Source organism: Bombus bifarius, unplaced genomic scaffold (assembly GCF_011952205.1).
Source record: "Bombus bifarius isolate JDL3187 unplaced genomic scaffold, Bbif_JDL3187 scf7180000008176, whole genome shotgun sequence".
Classification (NCBI taxonomy): domain Eukaryota; kingdom Metazoa; phylum Arthropoda; class Insecta; order Hymenoptera; family Apidae; genus Bombus; species Bombus bifarius.
Genome location: NW_022884493.1, coordinates 512,542 through 535,806, shown reverse-complemented (window position 1 = coordinate 535,806; position 23,265 = coordinate 512,542). Strand labels below are relative to the sequence as shown.

The following is a 23,265-nucleotide window of genomic DNA, read 5'->3' as shown; positions in this document are numbered from 1 at the left end:
GCGCGACTGATACTGGGAATGGTGCGGGCTCGCGCGTCCGCTAGCTGGATTCGTTTCCCGGGACGGAACGTTCTCGTTACCTCGTGATAACGTCACTTCGGGCATGTGTAGAAGGGTGAAACTCGACTTAGTTCAATACCGGACGCCGAGGCGTTCGGTCCGTCTGAAACGTTTGAGATTTCTACTCGGACGGGACGAATTACAGATTACATTTGAGACACGCGTTTTATTCGTCTGTGCGCGACAGAAAGTCAAACCGAATTTTGAAATATAATAAAGTAACTTCGTTGCTGGTTGTTCGCGATATGCGTATTTTTAAAATATTTCTAGACTCGCGCATCCCCTTCTGGTATATACGCAAACAGAAAAAAAGAGAACTGTTTCACCGTTGTTCCTCGTCGCGGAAAGAGAAACGGTAAGATGAAATTCCGAACGATACACTTTGTATACTTAACCGAGCCTATCAACGTATCGATACATGCTTCCTCTTTTCAAATATCGACGATTTATTTATCGGCCGTTTTAATTTCGTTAAAAAATCTAATATTCCGTTAAACTTGCTGCTTTCCGTTCTTCGATAAATTTCACTTCGAATGGAAACGCGGTTATTCTCTTTGATCGAATATACCAATTAATTCGATCGTTGATACTCGAATATTGTAATGCAATTATCGTTTGTCGATGAGAAAATAATACGTCAGGCTGTGCGACATATAAATATTCTATCAGGTAGAATTGGACGTTCGATTTCTCGAAATCATTGGTACGGATTGGAACAGGATTGCTCCTCTTTCAAAGCTGCTGCAACCCTGCGATTATTATACATTGATAATTATAGGGAATGAGTGACAGCAACCATGGGCTATTGTTTGCAAATATTTTCAACGTCGTTGAGTATTAAATGTAGCGGAAAATGTGTTTACAGCAAATTGATCTACCGTGATTAAAGGATTCACCTTTTTTTACGAAAAGATCGTGCACGCTCTAGTTGTCGCCGCTTACCACATTCTGTGGACGCTGCAGACACCGATACCGATATTTCCGCGCGTTTTCCGATAATTCGCCATAAATAAACGAATAAATAAAGTTATCCGTGTAATTTGAAGGAAATGGAGGAATTCCGTACCAATGATCGATGTATGTATTTTGCATTTTGATCGCCAACGCGTCGTTTCGACAAAAGAAAAAAGTAAATGGAAAGAGGAAAAAGGGGCAAAAGTGAAAGAGAATGTCGCTTATACGATTAGGAGGTTGTTGCAGTTGAAATTCAAAGGACATTGGCATTTTACCGTGGGGCCAGTCGAGAAAAGAAAATTAGAAGAACAGAAGAAAAATTGTCTCTTTCGGTCTCGATCTCTCTTTGTTAAAGTCTGTTAAACGTAGGGCTACGATAATAAGAGAGTATAACGGTACGTAGCTGACGATACGTCGTACGATCCGTTGGTGGGGCGGCTCCAGATTTTTCGGTTTCCGGATCTAAACGATCGTTTTATCCCGTACACAGCGAAGATACGAAAAGAAGGCGAATACGGAGACAAATAGATACGGGTCAATAGGTTAGCTGCTGAGGAAAAAAGCGAGCAGCGAGTAAGCTACGGGGCGAAAACGGTAAACAGGGTGGTTACAGGCCCATGGCCGGGAACTCTTTTCGCCGGCTTTGGTCGTGGATCTCGATCATGATCCTGCCCGGATGTTTGTTTTCTTTGAATGGTGAACAAGTTCCATGCGTTCCTTATTTGTCGGATACGATCGACGAGAATTACAACGATAGCAAAGCGGAAGTAATGCTCTTCTTAAGAGAAGATTGCAACAGCGAGACGAATACCACCGATATGGCCACGGATATTCAAGACTATTTCGATCGATTTAATTTCGACGTGCAGATCACCGTTATACCCTTATCGCGTGAGTATCTCACTAATACGCAGCATCCTTCTATTCGTAAATTCTTCGTCACGCTGTATCCGTCCTTGTCACGCATACATAAGTAATACACTGCTACATTTCCGTGTCTATCGTAACGGAATCGAAGGGATCCAACCTTTTTCTCTGCTCCCTAGTGTCGTGCGAAACGAAAACTTGGGGTCTCGACGCTCTGTTACGTGTACTTGGTGAAAGAAGAGCAAAAGCTCTCGTAGCCGCTCTCGACTCACCTATGTGCGAAGTTACCGTTAAACTCGCGCATCTCTGGAACATGCCGTTGTTCACATGGACTTGTCCTTTGGTAAGCGAATTAAACACCAAACAGTAGCACATACGCCCTCTTCGTTCCGATTCTTTCGTTCCCAACGTTCTATGCACGTAAGCAAGTAACTTAAACCTAATCGTAAGTACGTCGTACAAACGTTCCGACCGATATATACGTACGCAATCACGGTAATCGTTTCAGAAAGACTCGGAGGAAAGGCAAGTTTCATCGATCGTTAGGCTGTCGCCGTCGTTACCTATGATAGCGAAAGCCCTCGCGGAGATGCTGATACACTTACAATGGAAAACCGTAGCGATAATAGGAACAGGTAAATTTTCATTTCTGTTTTTCCTTTCGTCGGTAATATCGTGTAATCGTCGTAGCGTTACTTTACACTTCCGAATCGACGGAGATCTGCGAAAAAAGCAGCCGCGCGATCGACCTTAACGTTGAAGTTCAACATCAAATCTTTTTTATCGCATCGCATTCCACTCATCGCGAGAATGAAAAGTCTGGAAGAAGTCATGGCTTGCGACTCAACTGTTTTTCCTTCGAAATAGTTCATCATTAAATCGTTCGCACGACGATTCTCGGCAGATACTCAAGGTATCCCGAGAATCTCGACTGCTGCTGATACTTTTCGATAGATCGAAGGATGATCGACGCAGACGATGCATATAGGCGATACACTCGGGAAAGAACTAGCCTGTATATCTTGTTTGCGGAAGCGTATCTCGTATCGTATACGTATCGCGTGTATCGCGTTAGCGTTTTGGATAAATCGTAGCGCGTTTATACAACGCCGCGGATGATATTCTTCTCGAGCTCGCCTACGGACGAGTATGAAATTACGGGCGTGTAAATATATGTACACGATGTTACAGATCACGAGCCATGGATGAGTCTCGAAAGAGCATTGTTGAACTCTTTGCAAAGTATCGGAGCTGTAGTACGACGACGCGCGGTATTACCACGGCGAGCTTCTTTCGAACAAATTCGAAAAATTCTTCGCACCGTTTACAAGGTTTCTCGCAGAGGTGAGCATCACTTTTGTACTCTTTTCTTTCGTACGTTTCAACTTTCGATCGAATTGCTTTGGCTTTTGTTGGTTCGTCCAACTTACCTCGACGCCTTTTAAAACGCTTTTTTAAATGCTTATACATACATATATCGCTATCCGTGTGTACACCGTAACGTGTTAATGCGATTCAAATGCGATTCACGATTTCATTTTCGATTGCACGCAGTTACGGTGTTATGTCTACCCACATCCGACGAAGACGGATTAATAACTCGTGTCCTCTCCGAGATAGATAACGTACAGCAAACCTCTAATTCCATGTGGGACTCTATGACCGTGATTGTTCATACGGAAGACGATGACCTCTTTCTACCACCCGGAAACACTTCGATTTCTTATTTCGATTCAGCAACGTCCAACGTTTCGCTGGCGACTCTAACACCCTTGAATCTCTCTGACTCTGCCTTGAACGTGTCCTATGAAACGACATTTGACGACTACGATGACAGCGTAGCGGTAGCAGACACGTTGGAGGAAGCGGAAGAGCAAGAAACCAGACAACGACCATGGAATAAATCAAAAACAAGTAACCGATTCCACCCGCCAAGAAACTTGAGCTCAACTTTTCTAGAAAGATTGATCACGATAACACCCCTCGATTACAGGTACGGTCAAGTTTTATTCAAACTGTTGCCACCTTCTACTTATGTAATTTATATAACGCGTGTACATGTATAACAACCTGTTGAAGATGGATGATAAACCGGAAGCGTATGCGTTCTTCTACAGATATGACGTAGAAAAAGTATTCGAGGGCGTAGAACGATATATGGTACCGACGTTGATGGACCGTTTGAACGAAACTCTTAATATCTTAATGAACGACAATTCTAGTATAAATGCATTCAATAACAAGATCTACACGTACGTTATGCTGGACTGGCGTGTTGACGCCTGGAAACCTATAATGATCACCGTGGAAGGACGTGAAAAATTGTTTGTTCGAAAGTTATCGACGAATGCGGTGGCTTTTCGTAATATGAATGACACTGATCTTCCGAGATGCAACATCGATGTCAACGGGATTCCCTTTATCGATTGTACAGGTAAGAAAGTAAGAAAAAATAAATCGACTAATATTATCTTCGTATCTACGTTCCTTCGTTGAAATTAAAAGAGATGTTCATAAAGCGGCGTGTAAAATTAGAATTTGTCGGGAAACGTTGGCTCAACGTATCGTTAAATTTCGTTAAATCTAACCTAAATCACCTAATCCATATCCAAGATAATTGGATCGGATTAGGTGAAATTTTTCTATGAATTTTCTAAAATATCCACTTTTACAGAGAATACTTCCGACGAATCAGCATTGCGTATCGCACATATCGTGACTATCATCCTGGGGTCGCTCTTACTAACTGTGTTCGCAATATCGGTCGCAATCTTGATTAGGTAACGAATCGATCTATAATATACATCTAAAGTACTATTTTCCTCGGTATTTTCCGAGTAACCACGACTTATCTTGTGTAAATGTCATCAATGTGGTAATCGAAATATCCTTTGAAACTCAGAAAGAAGTTGCTTAAGAAGAGAATGTCCAAGGGTACGTACAAGATCATTTTAACCACGTCGGATTTCGTATTTCCTCAAGTGCCTCAAGTAGATTCCAGAAGGGTAAGTCGATAATCTGCAATGCGAATTTCATGTATATAAAATTTCCCACGAGGAACAAAGTTGACGGCAAGGTGTGTAGGTGGACGAGGGTATCGAGAGAATGTTATGCTGTTGGTTGCAACAACTGCAAGAGTTTGGTGGACCCGAAGTAGAAAAGCCAGATCTACTTCAACTAGGTAGCGTATCTTCCCTGAAACCATGTTTACGAACTAGCACAGGAAATCTGACGCGTCATAATTTCTTGAAGGATCCTCGTGCAAGATACAACGTGAGTATACGCGTATGAAATTAACGAATGAATACGTATTCGTATGGATAGAGATACCTGTAATTGTCTGTCCGGGACCATGCAAGCAATATACAATTTTCTGTTATGTCGCGTTCATGGCAGGGTGACTTTGTGCAACTGAAAGAACTACCAACTCAGGGTACGTTTGAACTGAAAAGCAAAACTATGGATGTATTGGCCATGGTAAGAATATTCTGCCATTCGACGATATCGCCGACTATTAACATCGAGATGAGATAACAAGCGTTTGACAATCGCGTTTTTTCTCTATTATCGATCGTAGATTCATGGTCTGCGTCATGAGAATCTCAATCCTCTGATAGGATGTTTGAATGAACCGACAAGACCGTGCCTTGTTTACGAATATTGTTCAAGAGGATCGTTGGAAGACGTACTGGTGCAGGACGAGATCAAGCTCGATTGGTCCTTCAGATTGTCGTTCCTCACCGATCTTGTGCGGGTAAATAAAAGAATTATTTGCAATTTTTTAACGCATTGCGTACGGCGCCCTGTTCGCTCGACATGCTTCCAAGATCAGCACGTTATTAAACGCTTGAAGAAACCTTCATACAATGCATAGTTACAGTTTTTAAATTCACATTTACAAATATATAATTATAACAATAAATCTTTCATTTTGCTACTTTCTTAGAATTAGGATCTATTTTGTAAGATAATTAAGAAACTGTTTCCTCGAAAATTAAAACGCGGACTTTCGAATAACGGAGTATTGTACGACGATGAAACGCTTTATAATGTACGATGCACGATGTAACGGCGATATTCCACGTACATTTATTTCGCTAATCGTTTGTCATAAGAATATACAAGGCTTCGTTACCTTGATGACGTAACGAAAAAATTGATTTTTAATTGAAATTTGTTGATTTCTGTTTAAAGGGTATGAGATATCTTCATGGTACACCAGTGCGTGTACACGGTTATCTTACTTCGCGAAATTGCGTCATCGATGCTCGCTGGGTTCTCAAGGTAACCGATTATGGACTGCCTGTTTTTCACGAAGCACAAAATATTGTTCCTCCGGCAAAAACCGCTAGGGGTATGACGATTCCCGTTAGTTTTTTTATACAAAAGAAATGCAAATTTCGAACGACGGAATAACGTTTTTCCTAACGCGTTCGCGTTTAGATCTTTTGTGGACAGCACCCGAACTATTAAGGCAACCAAATCTTCGAAAGAAGGGAACGCAAGCCGGAGATGTTTACAGTTTTGGTATTATTATGCAGGAAGTGGTAGTCCGCGGAGAACCATTTTGCATGCTCGCTTTGTCCCCGGAAGGTAACTAACGAAATGAAAATCCTTTATACCGACCGTGCAAGTTTCTCCATAGAAATTTATATATACCTTCCTATATGCAGATATCATCGAGAAAGTGATGAAACCACCGCCACTGATTCGGCCGTCTGTAAGCAAAGGTGCCGCACCACCGGAAGCGATAAATATCATGCGTCAATGTTGGGCAGAAGCAGCGGACATGAGACCCGATTTTAACGATGTTCACGATCTCTTCAAGAAGCTTAATCATGGAAGGTAAATGGTTATTATGTTTCTGTATACCTAGCCGTTCTTAGCGCTACTGTAGATCGTTGTTCGTTTCACACATCTAGTTAATCTGTATCTGTAGAAAAGTCAATATCGTCGATACGATGTTTCAAATGTTGGAAAAGTATTCGAACAATCTGGAAGAGCTAATACGCGAGCGCACCGAACAACTCGACATGGAAAAGAAGAAAACGGAACAGCTATTGAATCGAATGTTACCCAGGTAAATAGAGATATCTTTTGTGTTTCATCGCACGTCACCTCGCTTCTACCCACCCTACTTCTCTCTCTCCTCCCCCTACCTTTCTTCCTTTGGTACAGAATCGAACAATAGGTGTATAGATGTACCTATATTTACCTATTGATATTTTAAGATTGGCGGCGTATCAAACACGCAATGACCTTTTAGCTCTGTTGCTGAGAAATTGAAGCTGGGCATGCCCGTTGATCCTGAAGAATTCCGTGAAGTAACGATCTATTTCTCGGACATTGTTGGCTTCACGACCATCTCTGCACACTCGACCCCGTTCCAAGTAGTCGATCTTTTGAACGACTTGTATACCTGCTTCGATGCCACGATCAACGCGTATACTGTATATAAGGTGATGGAATGCAAGGACGCAATAGACACAGTACATAGTCGATAAGTCAAAAAGCGTGATCGATTTTTATTCGATGATAAGAAATCTCCGCGGAGAATATCGATACGTATCTGTGATCGTGTTCAATGGAAAAGAAAATCATTCTCTTTCTTCGCCGTTACAGGTGGAAACTATAGGAGACGCTTACATGGTCGTAGGTGGCTGTCCGGTAAGAATACCAGACCATGCTTCTCAAATAGCTACCATGGCCCTCGATTTACTGCACCAAAGCGGAAAATTCAAGTTGAAACATCTGCCAAATACGCAACTGAGACTTCGAATTGGCCTTCATACCGGTTAAGTGTCGTATCATCTACGTTATAGCATACGTCGTCCTATTGCGTTAATACGTATATGTACGTTTTGCGTTAACGGCGTATCTCGATTACGTAAACGTAGGTCCCTGTTGCGCCGGTGTTATTGGCCTGACTATGCCAAGATACTGCCTTTTCGGTGATACCGTTAATACCGCATCGAGGATGGAGTCTACCGGTGCACCATGGCGTATCCACCTCAGCCAAGTGACAAGAGATCGACTGATTCAGGCGGGTGGATATCAGATCGAATACCGTGGACGGACAGAAGTTAAAGGCAAGGGAAAAATGCCTACTTATTGGTTACTAGGGAAACAAGGCTTCGATAAGGAACTTCCAAAACCACCCACGCTCGGGTAAGCCTTTATACTCGTTCAGTTCTTTTATTTCTTTTGTTAAAAGCCACTTCTATACATATGTACAACGTACGTGCATATATTTATGTCCATAATGTAGAAAAAGAAAATATTTCGTTCGTTTCCCTACCTATTTACCTCATTTACTTCTTTCTAGATAATTCTATCGATCCGATCTCTATAAGTCGATCTGGCTACCCTGTCTTCTCTTTGCCTTTTCCTTTCATCTTTCGCTATCGATTCGATCGTCTCGTTCATCGAACATCGTCGCATCCAAAACTATACGTACGACGAATTAGAAGATACGGTTGAATGTCAATTGTCCTTCTTTTCTCTTCTCCTTCTTTTCTCCTTCGAATATTCAACGTCGTTAAGTGTGTGCTAACGCTCATTGCATCTGCATCGTATACTTTGATTTGGTAGATCTTCATTGGAGCCGTTTGCTTTTCAGATTTTTAATGCTTTTATCTGTTGCCATTCTGCCGCCATCTTCAGGGAAAACCATGGGTAAGTGAAAAATCGGTAAATACGATAATGCAACCGTAAGAAATGATCAATTGCGTTTTACACACGTACACGGTACACGTGCAAATGGAACGATCGCGTGGATACATGCGCGAACATACATATACGTATGATAAAATGATTTCCATGTAAAATATCGATGTTTAATGATAAACGCGCACGTATCCTCGAATACGGATAGTATAACGGACAAGCGATCCTTCCTCCACCCTCTAAATAAGAATCCAATTAACGACTAATTTGATATTTGATGATTTTCAATTTCCCACGCCAAAGGCTGAACGAGAGTCTAATATTTGAGAGCTCAATGAACGAAGAAAGCATCGTATCGGCAGACGGCACGCCTATATCCATGGCTTTGTCTTGCGAAGATACAAAGGAGGAGGACGAACGCAAAAACCATAACGAATGTCGCAACGTAAACGTCGACGATGGCGATACAGCCAGAAATATCGATAAAAATGCAGAGACGTGTAAAGTTGCAGTGTCTGTGCACGATAAACAAGTTCAGGATTCAAGTTCTTCCTCGAAATCAGCGCCAGTTTTACCGTCGAAGATAAAGCCGGACGAAAAAGAGAACGACGACGCGAATCCAGCTACCGTCGTCAAAACTACCAGCGATACTCAAGCGGCTCTAGGAACATCTGCTATATTTTGTACGGAAACAGCCGTTCTTGGCGCATCTACCACTTCCCTTACGTCGATTTCAAGCTCGGCTACGGTCCCTTATAGACCGGGACCGCCAAGACATCGAAGAATAGCTGGTTATATCGATGAGAACGACTTGAGCACGCCATACAATCATTACAGATGTCTGTCTCCGAACGAACATTATGGCAAGTCTTGATATTTCTCAGCTTTCTCTATTAGATCTGCAATTATCAATTCAATTGACCATCCATTCGATTCTCTTAGGAAGAAGTACAGGTTGTCGTTTCTTGAAGAGGCAGTTCAGTCTGGATCGGCCCGATGAAACCGCCTGCCTTGGTTTTACCGAACCGGCCAATTATCAGCCGCAGCTTCAACACCATCATTATCAGCAACAGCAACAAAACACGAATACGGCACCAACAAGACTGTACAAACAAAACAGCGCGGGCGCAGCGAACGACTTGGAACGTATCGAAGAGGTTCCATCTACTCCGGCACCTCTTCTTCATCACTACAGACAAACCGCATCCGTTTCTCTTTCTGTCGAGTCTTTAACGCTTCGTTGATAAATGTTCCATTTTAGTTGGTCAAAATGTCGATCAGTGAGCACCTGCGACTAAAATCTCACAAAAAAATATGACAATCGTCACGAATATTCGTGAGTCATCGGATATGCTGTATAAACGATATTACATTTTTAAAATGATAAAAGAACAGTCGTATCGGTCATCGTGAAAATGAAAAATTGTATCGGTCCTCTTAGAATTCTTTCTTACAATTTTACGATACTGATAATAGATCGACGTTTGGTCTGTGATCGATCGCTGATTATGGTCGTCAAGTATAGAGAAAAGTTTATACCCATTATCGCGGATGACAATCTCCGTTACATAGAGACACGCATATGTGTATATGCAGGCTTCGCGTTGTGTTCTTCGCATAGGAAACATGTACAAACTCTGTAATTCTGCGTTTCTTCCGATCCGTATTTCCTCGGTCGTTTCGCTTCCTAAGAATGAATACGAATCGCCAATAGCATACAGAACGTTTATAAAAAGTGAACGCTGATTACAGGATCGATTCCGTTGTGGATGAAAGTTCATGCGTAAAAACGACGAGGCTTCTTTTCCAAGTTATAAATAATTTAATCTTGCGCTGCGAATTGCGTTTGTACACGCGCAACCCACCTTATGCCAGTGCAAGTAAATACTTACTTGCACATTCGATCGAGCGACAGGGAACCGTATCACGATGTCACTTGCCAAGCAGGGCGCCTCGACGAAAAATATTCAAGGCACATAATCGTATCAGTTCAGATACGATCGACTGACGAAACGAAATTTTAATGCAATGCACACGCAACGGTGCGTATATCGTTGTAAAAAAAATTGAAGAAGACTCGCGATACCTTCTATTTTCTTATTCGAAGAAAGGTGAACGCATACGAGTCGCATAGGTTTACGGTAATTCAGCGTTGTAAGTTAGTGTCTTATAGCGCTCGGTTGAAAATCGTAAACGAATCGTTGCATCACATTTGATCTGCCTACTTGCTGAAATCCACAGAATCACCAATAAAAACTCGCTCTATAGCATCATTTAAATATTGCGCGTTAAAATATATTCACAGATATGGAAAATTCTACGCGTACCACGAGCCTCTGTAAAAGCTACACAGCAACATGTACTACACGCACCTGTTACCTACCTGCTGTCGCTTACATTTTGCACACAGATTATTTGATAAAAACTTCCTTCGAGATCGACGAAACTTTGTTCCTAAAATTTTATTCCGCTGTACATCTTTGAGTTTCGAGTGTTCGGCTCGTTCATTTCGAACGAAGAAAACGAGAAATATTAAATGTACACCGGTGTAATTAATACAATATCGATGTCGTTCGAATTGCCCACTTTTTTTTATTAATAACTCGATACAGTTAATTACGACTTGGAACGAAACGTTGCGTGTTTCTACATAAGATGCATAATGCTGCGAACAATCCAACAAAGCAAAATCTTATCGTTAAGATTGTTCTTAAAAATCTTGCTGAAACGAGACAACACGCGAGACAAATACCTTGTTACTGTAATGGGATTGCATGCAATTTGGCAAGCAACTAAGCGTATTCGCACCATTTCCGTACAGCAAGAGAAGAAGTTCGTTATTTTCTCATGAATGTGTGCGCGACATCGTCGTCCCCGAATCGTCGTCGACAATAATTCAAAAACCTACAATATAAAGACGTAGGTATTTTTTTCTCTCTCTCTCTCTCTCTTTCTCTCTCCCTTCTCCCTTTCTCTCCCTCTTTCCGATTTCCAATCGTGCAATTACCTATCGTAAAGATTAATTTTGCGAATTTTTCGAACGTAATGTGTACTTTGAGATTAAGGATAAGAAGATTAATAAACCGAACGATGCGACGTTAAACGCGCCAATTAAAAATTGCGTCCGTGCGCGACCTCACACGCAATTAATTACGATAAAACAGCACGTGCAAACGTGTTTCATGTGATCGTGCAATAATTTGTGTGTTAGATGTACGAATAAGTGTATATAGCGCACATAATGTATAGATGGACATTTTATAATGTTGCAAGCGTTCGTGAGCGAAAAATTATTAGGAGATTATCAACGAATTTTTCGCATCGCGAAGCTTATAACACGTATATATGTATATTGGAAAGAATCGTGATCGATAATAAGATGTAAAAATACGAGCGTTTATTTAACATTAAGCCATTTAAATCAATCATCTGACAAATGAACCACGTATCCGTAATTCGTTCTACGCAACGATGCGGCTAAGAACGGTGCGATAAATTAACGCAAAACGTGGAGCAGAACATACGCATGGAAAGTAAAATTTGATCGATGATACAAGAAAATGAAACTCTTTTTCTATGTACTCCTTTTCTTTTCCCTCTAAGGTAATTAAAGAGACGATGTTACTTTGTATTCGTCTTGACGCAATAATTCATTTTAAGCAATAAAACAGTATGATACCGCATCAATTTAAATTTTAGATCGCCAGTCACGAATACAACGTCGAGTATAGTATAAAATATTGTTTTGTTCTATTGTACGATGAGTCTTGAACGTATGCATAATTGCATAGGCGTGCGTGTGTACATGAAAATAAACCAATACGAAGACGTTTTGATAGAAATTTCCTGGTACTTTACAAACTTCTTCTTGTTGGTCTATGCCGGCTATTGGATTATTATTTTTGGCCAATTTTACGTGATTACTTGCACCGATTGATGACTTCCATTGACATTACCAAGGCCTGAATAAAAAAATGTAGGAAACAGGAACGAAATTTGATTAGCATATCACACGCAGAAAAACGGCGATCTTTTGCCATAAGTTAAGCTTACCCGTAAGGAGAAGATTCCCTGTATTCGACATGTACCGGTTTAAAAACCGGAGTTGGCCTCTCAATTATTCTTTCCACGAAGACAGGTTTGTCAACGTATTCAACGTATTTTACGGATGCTGGAGGACTCGATACATAAACATGATGAACTTCTGGAGCCGTCTTATAACCAAGCTTGTACCTGGAAGTAATAAAATAAAAACAAGATATTAAACCAAGCATTTTGTAGATATTTTTGTAGATATCTGATAGATATTCATAGAAACTGACACAAACTAGCTACAATTTGAGAAACGTTCTTAAGTAAAGGTTCGCTTTACGGATGGAAATATTGTTCTTTTACCCTTTCACGGCACCTAAGCCGAAGCCCAAGAGTCCTGCACCGATAAGTTTTTTCTTCAGCAGAAGCGTTCTTTTTTGCCTGTTCAACGTAGCACCCGAATATTCTTCATTTTCTAATTGACCAACAGATTGATCGAGAATCGAGGAACGGCTCTCTGTCGATGGTAAAGCGTCTTCTTTGGCTATTATACATGGTACGATATAACAACAAACAACAGCAAGAACCACAATGCTAATTGGCTGCATCTGGCGAGAAGAAACGAAGAAAGATCACCGTTAAAAGTATTTCGGAATAAAATAATTACGTTGCTTATGGATTTCTCGTTGCCTTACCGTCGTATTTCTTTGTATTTCGTACGAGGGGCCTAGGAATAATGTTAAGCGTACGTTTTTAACTCGTATGGTACCTTTTCGATAGTCTCCTTTGTTTTTATATAGAGGCTTGCCTACCTTCGAAACGACGAATTCTCCCACCCACTCAAACGATCCAACTTACGTTCGTGTTCCTTTTTAAATGTTACACTACTCCGTTCTCACCACGTTCGAACCACTTGCGACACAACGATGAGGTGAAAATATCGGTGAAAAGCTCTTAAAGCTCGTAGCCTTTCTGTATTACGATACTTGTCCCTTTCGCTATTCTAAGCTACGTGTTTGTACAATTTCATAAGATGCCACTCTCTGCATAAAATGTGCAGCGAATGTGAACTGCGATTCCTTTTATCGTCTATCAACGATGTACAAAAATTCACACGCGTATATTACAGTGAGCTAACGCGATTTTTTCTTAAACGTATCGTTGGTAGCATCTCTAATTTCCGTGATTGATTCTAACGGTTGAGCTAAAAAAGAAATAATTTAATAAGATAGTTAATACACAACGATTAAGCTGATATAATTAATAATAAATAATAATAATAATAATTAATTACGTATATATGTATATACGAGACGAGGAGAACAAAATCAATCGATCCGCATATCAAATAATGTATGTATGTTACGTTTGTTAACGTAACACCGGGTCGCACCTTTAATCGCAAGTGTCGCAAGTTTAACGAACAATCGCCGAATAGTAATGAATCCATTTCTATCATTTTCGGTTTACTTACATTTCCAGATGTCAATCGTTCAATGAATTAGGTAACGGAGTAGCGCGTGACAAGAATAACGAATACGGATCGCAAAAGAAAAAGGTTGCAAAAGTAAGAGAAAAGACGGATAAGAAAGTGCTTGCTTTTACAATGCTTCGAGTCATTAGGTATTCGTCGATGGAAATCCATCTCGTAACATTTTTAACCGCGCGCTTCACCTTGGTATATGAACCGATTGATCAATTCTTCTCGTACTCGAGTTTTGCCGTACAATCAAATACTTAAATCTATCGCTGTACATTACGAGTTACGAGATCGAAACATTCAACTAGCGAATAGTGCGAACAAAACAAAAGCTGAAAACGTGACGCTATGGATGAAACGGTACATTTTAGGAATAACAAGAAAATGACTTCTGTTCCCTTCTTTTCCTTCTTTTTTTCCTTCTTTCCTCTTTTTATTCTCGTACTGACCGTGTACGTACGTATTTAAATTGTAATAAATAACATTTTTTATTCTTTTATAAGTAAATTGTGTTAGAAACAAACTTAGAATATATTACAATACAAAATAATATATTTTAAAACATAAAAGACAAATTTTGATACACCAATATCTTCTATAAATCGACTCTTTATCGCGTGCCGAAGTAATTGTGTGAATAACGACAAAATTATTTTCCAAAATTGTTATCCTTGTATTGATGAAGATTAGACGTTACTTCCAACTTGGTCCGTAAGTGTATGGCACATAGTGATAGCTTGAATATCCACCTCCATAACCGCCGCCATAACTGGTACATATCCAAGAAATTCATCAAAATTATATATACACGTTAAACAAGAAACATGATTGACAGTAAAAGAAAACTACTAAAATAAATGTATACATATATATATATATATATAGAATACCCTGAAAATATACTCACTATTTAGCTTTGTACAAACCAGCTCCAACAATTCCAGCACCAAGAAGAGCCTTTGCTCCAACGGCGGCACCGCCCAATAAAAGTGCTTTTTTACCAACTAAGGCTGCTCCCGCGAGCAAAGGCAAGTGAGACACGGGAGCTCTTTTCACGCGAATCGCTTTTCCTTCCACAATCTGATCGTCCCGTATAATAGAGAGACGATTTCCTCCGTGCGCAATCGATAACATACGAATCGGATCAACGAGCAATACCACCAGTATAAAAAAGTAAAACGACTTCATCTAGAAAGCAAAGACGACGAAATTAGAATTTTCCATGTGGTTACGAAAAGAAGGAAAGAGGACAGAAAGGGGAGGAAAAAAGAATAAGGAAAAGAACGTGGAACCGAGAAGATATGGAAATTCGTAAGGATGAAAATTGTAACAAAGAATCGTAAAAAATGAGAATGAGAAACAATGAGTACTAACCTTGTCAAGATTGACAGACTCGCGACAAAGAAAATATTCCGATGCTTGAAACCGCGCGAATCGCCTTTATATATGAGAAGCGCAGATTTTATCCCTTCCATATCATTAACGCCTATTTCTAGTTTTAGAACCGGAATTTAGCAAATCTCCTTCCTCCTCTTCGACTTATTAAGAGCCATTTTTAGGTGTATTCCCTTTCTTTTAATCGGCGCGACCAATTAAAATTACCGAATCTTTTTCATCGCATTCTTCCTTAATTCGATGCCACGATGCAGCGTTTATGCATTTTATTTATGAAACAGTATTAAAACTGAGAATTGGATATCGTATATGAAAGACGACACTCACGGAGAATTCGAAAAAAAGACTACGAGACAGCGTGCTAACTATCGGCTTTCACTGAACAGTGCAAACAGTCGATTCTTTAATTCCATGGCCTTGAAGATTCCAATACCGATGTACGAATCACGGAAGAAGGCAGAGCGAGATGAGTGGAATGAGACGCAACATCTTTAGAGAATTGTATGTAAAAACGCTTACGTATACGATATTACGGTTATCATTTGAAATTTGAGAGGATGATTAGACCAGGCATATTTCACGCATTTATCCAGCAATTATGCGATATCGAACATCTGTAACGACGCGATAACGATTGTTACGTATCGTACGATATGCCTTTTCAATGTGTTGAAAACTACTTTACCAGCAATACAATAGTAACCGTTACGATAGATGATAATAAATATCGATAATATCGAAAGAGATATTCTCGATTGGTCGAAAAAGGAGAGTCGTACGTTTACAGATGAAAATCGAAACGTAAAGGATATAGGCTAATCTGTAACGAGACGTGGAGGAAAGAGAAAAAAGATCGTAAGAGCGTGTTGGCGAAGGTTGACTTAAACGATAAAATGGCTCCTAAATCGAAGCGAAAAACACGGAACAAATCAAACGGTCAGAAATCAGAGCAAGATTTCAAACGAGAAACGCTCTTACGTGAACTAAAGCTCAGCGCTTTGAATACGGAACGTAATCGACATTACTGGAGAGAAATGCTTACGCGCGTAAAAATGCCGGATATCTCGAAGAAGATAGACATAACTTGGCAAATTCTAGAACATGCCTTCGACTTCAAGGACTACAGGTACGATACGATGTGATAAACGACCCATTGGAATATATTATAGATATCCCCTGTACCTCTACAGCATCGGCTTATTATTGGACAGTCTGCAAGAAGCCGAAAATCAACGACGAACGGCTAATGGTGCCCACGTAGAGATAATCGATCGATCCTTAGAAATACACGAAACTCGACTAACAGAGGCCGACACGCTCTTCTATGGAAATATGAAAACGGCGTTAGCCGATAAAACCTTTCAGTTTGAAAATATCAATTATTATCGAAATAAGAAAGAAACTGCTTTACGGAAAATTAACTTGTTCTTAAATCATCGAGGTGAAAATGCAACGAATGTCGCGAGAAGTACTGCCATTAGTAAGATATATTACCTACTAACGTTTTCCATGCTTGCAGAATCATATATCATTCTCACACGATTATCTCTTTCTTGATTACTAAAAGGATACCGTATTACTTTCGGGACAACGATTTCAGACATTAAATTATTTGATACATTTTCCAATTCTAAGGTAAAATCAACACATTCGTGGAAGATAGAGAAAACGAAAAAAGGATAGTTACAACGCAACTTCAAAAAAGATTAGAGAATCTATGGAACGATTTGCGAAATGTTTTTTCTGATTATCGTAAAAGTATGTAGATATTATTCTCTCTCTCACTCGTATATACATATACATATACCCTCCCTAATAGGTACAGAAGATCGACGAAAAGGTTATGAGATTGTCAGAAAAAAGGATCAGACCGATCAACAAATGATAACTCAACAAAATATGCGTATCGCGATTCTTCTCGACGAGATCATGAAATTTCGTAGCAAGATTAATTCTTACAAGATAGAATCTATAATTGAACTACAAGAAATGACAAAAGAATCAAATTTCTTTTATAATGCCTATCGAGAAACGAACGAACGTTTTATCTTTGGTACATATGTTCGATACATCTCTCCCTTAACCACTTACGCTACCAATAAACTCACGGTTGCACGTGCCGTGTGCTACAATATAACACGCGACAAATGCCTATCGACGTGGTATACACGTCGCTGGCGATTTTGGAACGAAAGCATCCCGACGCGCGTGGCACGTCTTTCTAGCGCAAGTGGTTAACCAGGTAGCGGTAGATTGTGACAGTGAGTGATTTATTAGGTTGCAAGAAAGATAAACATAAAACAATGACGATGTCTAAGGAATATAATCACAGTGTAAAATACATGAAAGATTTGATGATCAAAGCTGAACGTATACTCGTTTATATGCAAATGTGTCGAAAATACGAGACGCAAGATGAAAAAGTACTTCCAATGATTGATAATCATCCTATGCAATTACCAACAACCGATAACAATATCCTTCCATTTCAAACAGTTAGGTCTTAGTTTACTATTATACGTATTTACTAACTCGCTTTCTAACCACTTTGTAATCACTTTGTAACCACTCCAACAACAATTTTTTTCAGACTATGAAAGACTTTCAATATCTCATTAATTTTTGGCGTCGACTAAATTTTGCGCAAATAATCACCAAAGAATTACGTACAGAAAAATGCCAGTTACTGATACAAGCGAACTATTTACGAAAATTGATGAAACGCTACTTTATTGATGAGACAAGTCCGATGTAGTTCGAAGCATATATTTCGACAAATCAATGAATAGTACACATAACAAAGGTCTACCAAAAATCGGTTTATTATCATCAAGTACAAGTGTGATGGTGGTACTCGTATACCATTGAAAATGACGTGATTATATCAATTTCTTCTCAGAGGTATTCTCACGTATTTACATGAGATCATAAACGTTAGATCATAATAAAGAATCAAAAATGCAGTAATATGAACAATTTGTGTAAGAATTTCAAATTTCTTATGCATTCCTATAACAAGCATACAGTGTACCGATAAACATGAGACGTGTAGAGTACAGCTTGTTTTTAATAAATAGAATTGTTCATAGCTGCAATAATTCATTATAATCACAAATCTAACTTATTTCGCATATGATTACGATGAAAAATATATATGCATATTGCTTATCGGTAGTATTGACCGATCGTAGTTTACGCTACACAATATCGACGCGATGTTCATCATAAAATACCGGCAGCAACAAATTCGTTCGTTCGTTACTTCCGGTGATTTATTTCTAGCGAAGCCAGTCTTATGCTTTTGCCTGGATTTCTCTTGTCCTCCTTCATGTCAAATAACTTAAGTTCCGGAAACGATTATAAAAATATCATTGTGGTCTAACGAGTTAACGCAATTTATGTTTATGCGCTATACGTGACAACATTTTATTGCCTGCAAGGAATGTAACAATACCAAGTCCGAACAGATATCGAAGAGTAACGAACATGTTTAATTTTAACCAAAATACTCCGGAAAGTGTGAAAATACCTGAAAGCACACAAAAATAGTAAATGAAGCAGTTAAGAATTACAAATAAGCGGTTATTTATGTGTCGTGAAAATTGGGCTACAACTATAATATGATAATTACACTTGCGAAAATTTCACTTTTCTTTTATGCCCGAAGTGCTATCGCAAATTAACTGAAAACTATAATTTGTCAGATATCGGGCACGCTATACTTAAATAATATTACGATGAATATTATATAATGTTACTCACTTCCCAATCCGAGATGAAACGTCACAGCACTAATCGAAAATGGAAAGTTTGATATATTCACTCCAAGTTTAGCCCATAAAATAAGCAATAAGAGAATTGGTGCTAAGCACAAACCGGTGAATAAATTTGAAACAAAGGCGGGAGGCCTCTTCTCGGGTTTACGAAACATGTGCTGCAACATACCGATATATTTATCAATCAACCCATTGATAACGAAGTTCAATAAAAATTTCGAATTGAAAGAAATGTCCGTCGAAATATGTGAATGTAAACATTCATTCTAAACAGAATTTGATCTAGAACAACAGAAAGATATCTCGACAGCGATAATTCTTTTCCAATGTTAAGGAGGTGACAGAATCTTAAAATGATTACTATCACTAACGAGCATTGGTTCTATCAGGCACAGAATAACATATGGCCAAAGAATTGCTGCAAAATTCGAAGTCTTTATTGTATACGAAATTACCAATTCGTAATCAATGAGTAATTGTAAAACACACTGTTATACCTTTATTTCTGGCTTAGTCGTGTAAATGTTGGATTTATGTTTGTAAAAAACATTTTTATCCGCTCGTTCAGTCGAAGACGGTTCAGGGAACTTCAGGCTAACTGTTGCCACTGTCCATTGAAAAGGATTACTCAGTACTGCATCACCGACAATCAATTCCACATTATAGTCCCCGCTTTCGTAGTCAAAATTCGCTGCTGTTCCTCCCACCGGCTATAAAACGTTCTAATAGTGAGATGTTTAAACAATTTCAACAGAGATCACCAGAATGATGACAGAAGGAGTGTACAACTACCATATCGAACTTATAAAGATGTGATGTATCTGTTTCAGCAACAAACAAAATTTCATGTCCTCTTTTATCGTTGTTTGAAATAGACGCAGAAGAAAGCCGTACGAATGCTTGATGTGTGCGCATAGGTTTTTTATTAGCAGCATCTTTTAGTAGAAACCGCATAACTAATTTTTGTTGAGAGTCAGCCTCAATCTTTTGTGACAATTTTTCAGGGAAATGCACTCTGTAATCAATATTTATCGAATGAACATATGCGATTTATGGTTTTAAATCTATCGTCTCGATTCAATTACCGTGTAAGCTTTGGTTGAGTAGTTTGATCAGCATCAGCAGTACCAATTTCCATATGATCAACTACAACTTCGCAAAGAACTTTCACCACAACGGTATTCGTTACCGAACCAGCAGTGACTGATATCTTGTAAAATCCACGTTCTGGTTTCGTTTCCATGAAGTTCATCATGAATAAGGTCCTAAAATTAAATGATCATGTTAAAATACTTTGTACCTTCTATATCACGAAAAATTGTTTGTTGAGCTTCTTGATCTTTTCCATGATTTTAATGAAAGATCAAAGGGTAGCACCAACACGAATACTTTACCCCAAGGTATAACCGACTTGAAAAAGAAAATTCGAGCCGGTAAAGTATTGGGGAAAGGCGGTGAAAGTTTAACGCTTACCTATCCGTTGATGAAGGTTGCAAATTTTGTTTGCTGAATATAACGACATCATCACCGACTCTTGTTGCAGAATTTGCAATCACTTTAAACGTGTTGGTTAACGGATTGCCTAGTATATCGCAAACTCTTATTGTGACAAAGGGCTGTTGCGTAGAAATGCTGATTTCTTCATTGGCTAATATTACACAGGTTGGTTTCTCAAAATCATTGTTTGCCAAAGTCGTTAATGCTGAAAGCAAACTTGTAACGCCTCTTGGTGTCTGTACGGAACGTCGAGATAGAAGATAATTAGCCATTTTTACTATCTGCTGAGGTGTTAATGGCGGTTTCTTTTTCAACGTGTTGGATAGTTTAAAAATACCATTTACTAGGAAACCTAAGAAACAAACAAAGTATGTTCTACTAACCACAGTCGAGATTGTACAGAATTCAATTCCATTTCTTGTAACGTGTCGCAGGTTGTAGTACTAATCAGATAACACACTTAGTACTCACTGGTTACAGAGAGACCACCTTCGAATTGCAAATACTGTCCATCTACCTCATCTGCCTGAATAATCGCATCTTCGATACGATCAAAACCAAAGGTACCACCAAGATCTGAAGCGATGTGGAATGTATAACCCAAGCTGCTCATAATACAAATTAGAATTTTTTAGATGGTTAGCGACGAACCTTGTATAATTTTTAACGAAAACGAAACAAACTATAAGTTTAAAAATAAACAGAGTAAGCCATACTTCCATAAATTATCATCCTTTCGCAATGTATTTTGTATTGTCTTAATTACATTATCCACATTTTCACGGGATAATTTTTCCGATAAAACAGTCAAGCCGCTTACTGCATAGTATAATTCTACCATACTCAAAGTCTCTTTCTCTATCGCACTCACCAGTACCTATTTAAACAAAACAATTTCCCTTTATATCTCTGATAAACGAAATTTTTGCTAATGCATATGATGAATTCTTTTTTTTTCAGTAAGCATAGCTTTCTTCAATATAAAAATCCAGTAGAACGAAAGTTTCTAAACATCATTAGTCGTTTAAAGATTAATTAACAGTTTATGCTTTAGTTTTTCAAAGATGCAAACCTTTATAATATTAGACGGAGGATTAGTTTGACAATTTCCCACATTTCGCCAGGTAGATGCAATATAAAAAGCTTTTTCTGTTGTGATATTGTTATCATCTTGTATAACTTTTATTAGAAAGTTACAAATATCCTAAAAATTATAAGAACCTTGTTAAAATATTGACAAAAGATCAGTACGAAACATTCTGTATATAAATAATTTGATCAGTAAGACTAATCAAGAAATCATTATATTTCAATTACGGCAAAACATATCATCATATATCTGCACATTTTTATATACACTAAGAAATAATATACGGTTAAATATATTTAAGTACAATATAAAACATTTTCATTAAAATGGTATTTCTAACCTGTTTGTTTGGCAAAACTTCTTTGAGAAATGTGTATCCATGAACTGCATAATATGTAAGTGCAACATCATTTGATGTTAAGCCTGGTTCAAGTATCTTCTTTAAATGAACCCTATCAGCCGTTGTTAAATAGGAGTTTGTCGATTGTAATATTTCGGTGGCCGAGAAACAACTTGTTATACCGATAGTAATGACTAATAGTGGTGTAACTGAAAAAAAGTTGTGTCACATTTAGATGACAACTGAGATTCTATTTTGATTATTTTTAATATTTGTGGTTATACTTAAATTAAATATTAAAATTATGCAAATCTCTCGGAAGACTGATGCAAATGTAAACTGTACGTGTATCATGTACCGTGCATTATTATTTGTTATTATGAAGCTAATATAAAAACGACTACTAAACTTAAAAGAGAAAATACGTATGAATATCATTTTTTTGAAAAGTAAAGTAATGAAATAAACTCTAGAATAAACGCAATAAAAATAAGATATGGAAAGTATAGTTGATCGAAAGAACCAGGGATATAGGAGTTGAGCGCAAAGGACGAAGTATCATTATTATAGAAGAATAGAAATATCTATAAAGGCTTGTATTTAAATTCATCTAAAAAATATCCTAAAACAGTATACCATTAAATAATACTCACGAATGTTCATTATGGGAGGAAGACCGGGAAGACCGGCTGCCACGTTGCTGCTCCGAACAAAATGGCTCTTTACCCATTGCGCGTGTACGAAAAAATGGACGACTCTCCGTTCCGGAAGTAGTTGGCAAAACAAAAGTATGTTTAGTAAAAAGCATGCGCACAAATTATATGGTAATATTCAATCAATTGTACGTGCATAGTTTACTAAAAATTCATTGGTATGATCACTATGGGATAACCAGTTAAAATATATCAAAATGCTCGAATTTGAATCAGTAATATTTTACTAATAATGAGAGTTAATTTCTTCAGATGTCTCCGTTTCAACGTCGTGCAATGGCCGAATATTATAAATTATGAATTTTTCTACTGAAAATGTCACATAAAAAAAAAAGCCACAAAATTTACTGTGATTATATTTATATTCACGTAGAATTTGGAGAATTTGTAATTAA

General features: G+C 38.4%; 4 protein-coding genes and 1 pseudogene across 11 annotated transcripts; 2 read left to right on the top strand and 3 right to left on the bottom strand.

Annotated features, from left to right (window-relative positions):
• Positions 1–111: 111 nt before the first annotated feature.
• LOC117209406 (retinal guanylyl cyclase 2-like) lies at positions 112–10,623 on the top strand. 7 transcript variants are annotated; one of them, XM_033451437.1, is made up of 23 exons: positions 112–415; positions 1,261–1,409; positions 1,505–1,905; positions 2,061–2,224; positions 2,390–2,516; positions 3,073–3,225; positions 3,436–3,874; positions 3,999–4,315; positions 4,556–4,661; positions 4,784–4,886; positions 4,966–5,154; positions 5,278–5,358; positions 5,459–5,635; positions 6,076–6,235; positions 6,325–6,474; positions 6,555–6,726; positions 6,821–6,961; positions 7,148–7,340; positions 7,504–7,675; positions 7,779–8,049; positions 8,545–8,556; positions 8,851–9,410; positions 9,490–10,623. In XM_033451437.1, the coding sequence occupies exons 3-23, from the start codon at positions 1,632–1,634 to the stop codon at positions 9,789–9,791; spliced, it is 4,263 nt and encodes a 1,420-aa protein (XP_033307328.1). In that variant the 5' UTR covers positions 112–415; positions 1,261–1,409; positions 1,505–1,631; the 3' UTR covers positions 9,792–10,623. The 7 variants fall into 7 exon arrangements, with proteins under 7 accessions (XP_033307328.1, XP_033307329.1, XP_033307327.1 ...); XM_033451438.1 differs by having other exon boundaries at positions 1,248–1,409; XM_033451436.1 differs by lacking the exon at positions 1,261–1,409.
• A 1,380-nt stretch (positions 10,624–12,003) lies between these two features.
• LOC117209426 lies at positions 12,004–13,591 on the bottom strand. The gene is made up of 4 exons (XM_033451488.1): positions 13,275–13,591; positions 12,943–13,187; positions 12,601–12,780; positions 12,004–12,509 (listed from the first exon to the last, which is right to left on the bottom strand). The coding sequence occupies exons 2-4, from the start codon at positions 13,185–13,187 to the stop codon at positions 12,500–12,502; spliced, it is 435 nt and encodes a 144-aa protein (XP_033307379.1). The 5' UTR covers positions 13,275–13,591; the 3' UTR covers positions 12,004–12,499.
• A 948-nt stretch (positions 13,592–14,539) lies between these two features.
• Positions 14,540–16,367, bottom strand: LOC117209424 (annotated as a pseudogene).
• Positions 16,368–17,707: 1,340 nt separating this feature from the next.
• LOC117209427 (dynein regulatory complex subunit 2-like) lies at positions 17,708–18,247 on the top strand. 2 transcript variants are annotated; one of them, XM_033451489.1, is made up of 2 exons: positions 17,708–17,949; positions 18,045–18,247. In XM_033451489.1, the coding sequence occupies exons 1-2, from the start codon at positions 17,758–17,760 to the stop codon at positions 18,207–18,209; spliced, it is 357 nt and encodes a 118-aa protein (XP_033307380.1). In that variant the 5' UTR covers positions 17,708–17,757; the 3' UTR covers positions 18,210–18,247. The 2 variants fall into 2 exon arrangements, with proteins under 2 accessions (XP_033307380.1, XP_033307381.1); XM_033451490.1 differs by having other exon boundaries at positions 17,708–17,954; positions 18,045–18,141.
• A 7-nt stretch (positions 18,248–18,254) lies between these two features.
• On the bottom strand, positions 18,255–22,988 carry LOC117209354 (dolichyl-diphosphooligosaccharide--protein glycosyltransferase subunit 2; the record flags this gene model as incomplete). The annotated part of the gene is made up of 11 exons (XM_033451306.1): positions 18,255–18,983; positions 19,217–19,388; positions 19,728–19,940; positions 20,023–20,245; positions 20,316–20,495; positions 20,704–21,079; positions 21,199–21,332; positions 21,444–21,604; positions 21,800–21,931; positions 22,158–22,366; positions 22,811–22,988. Coding segments are annotated over 11 exons (2,121 nt in total), but the record flags the coding sequence as incomplete, so codon positions are not given.
• Positions 22,989–23,265: the final 277 nt, after the last annotated feature.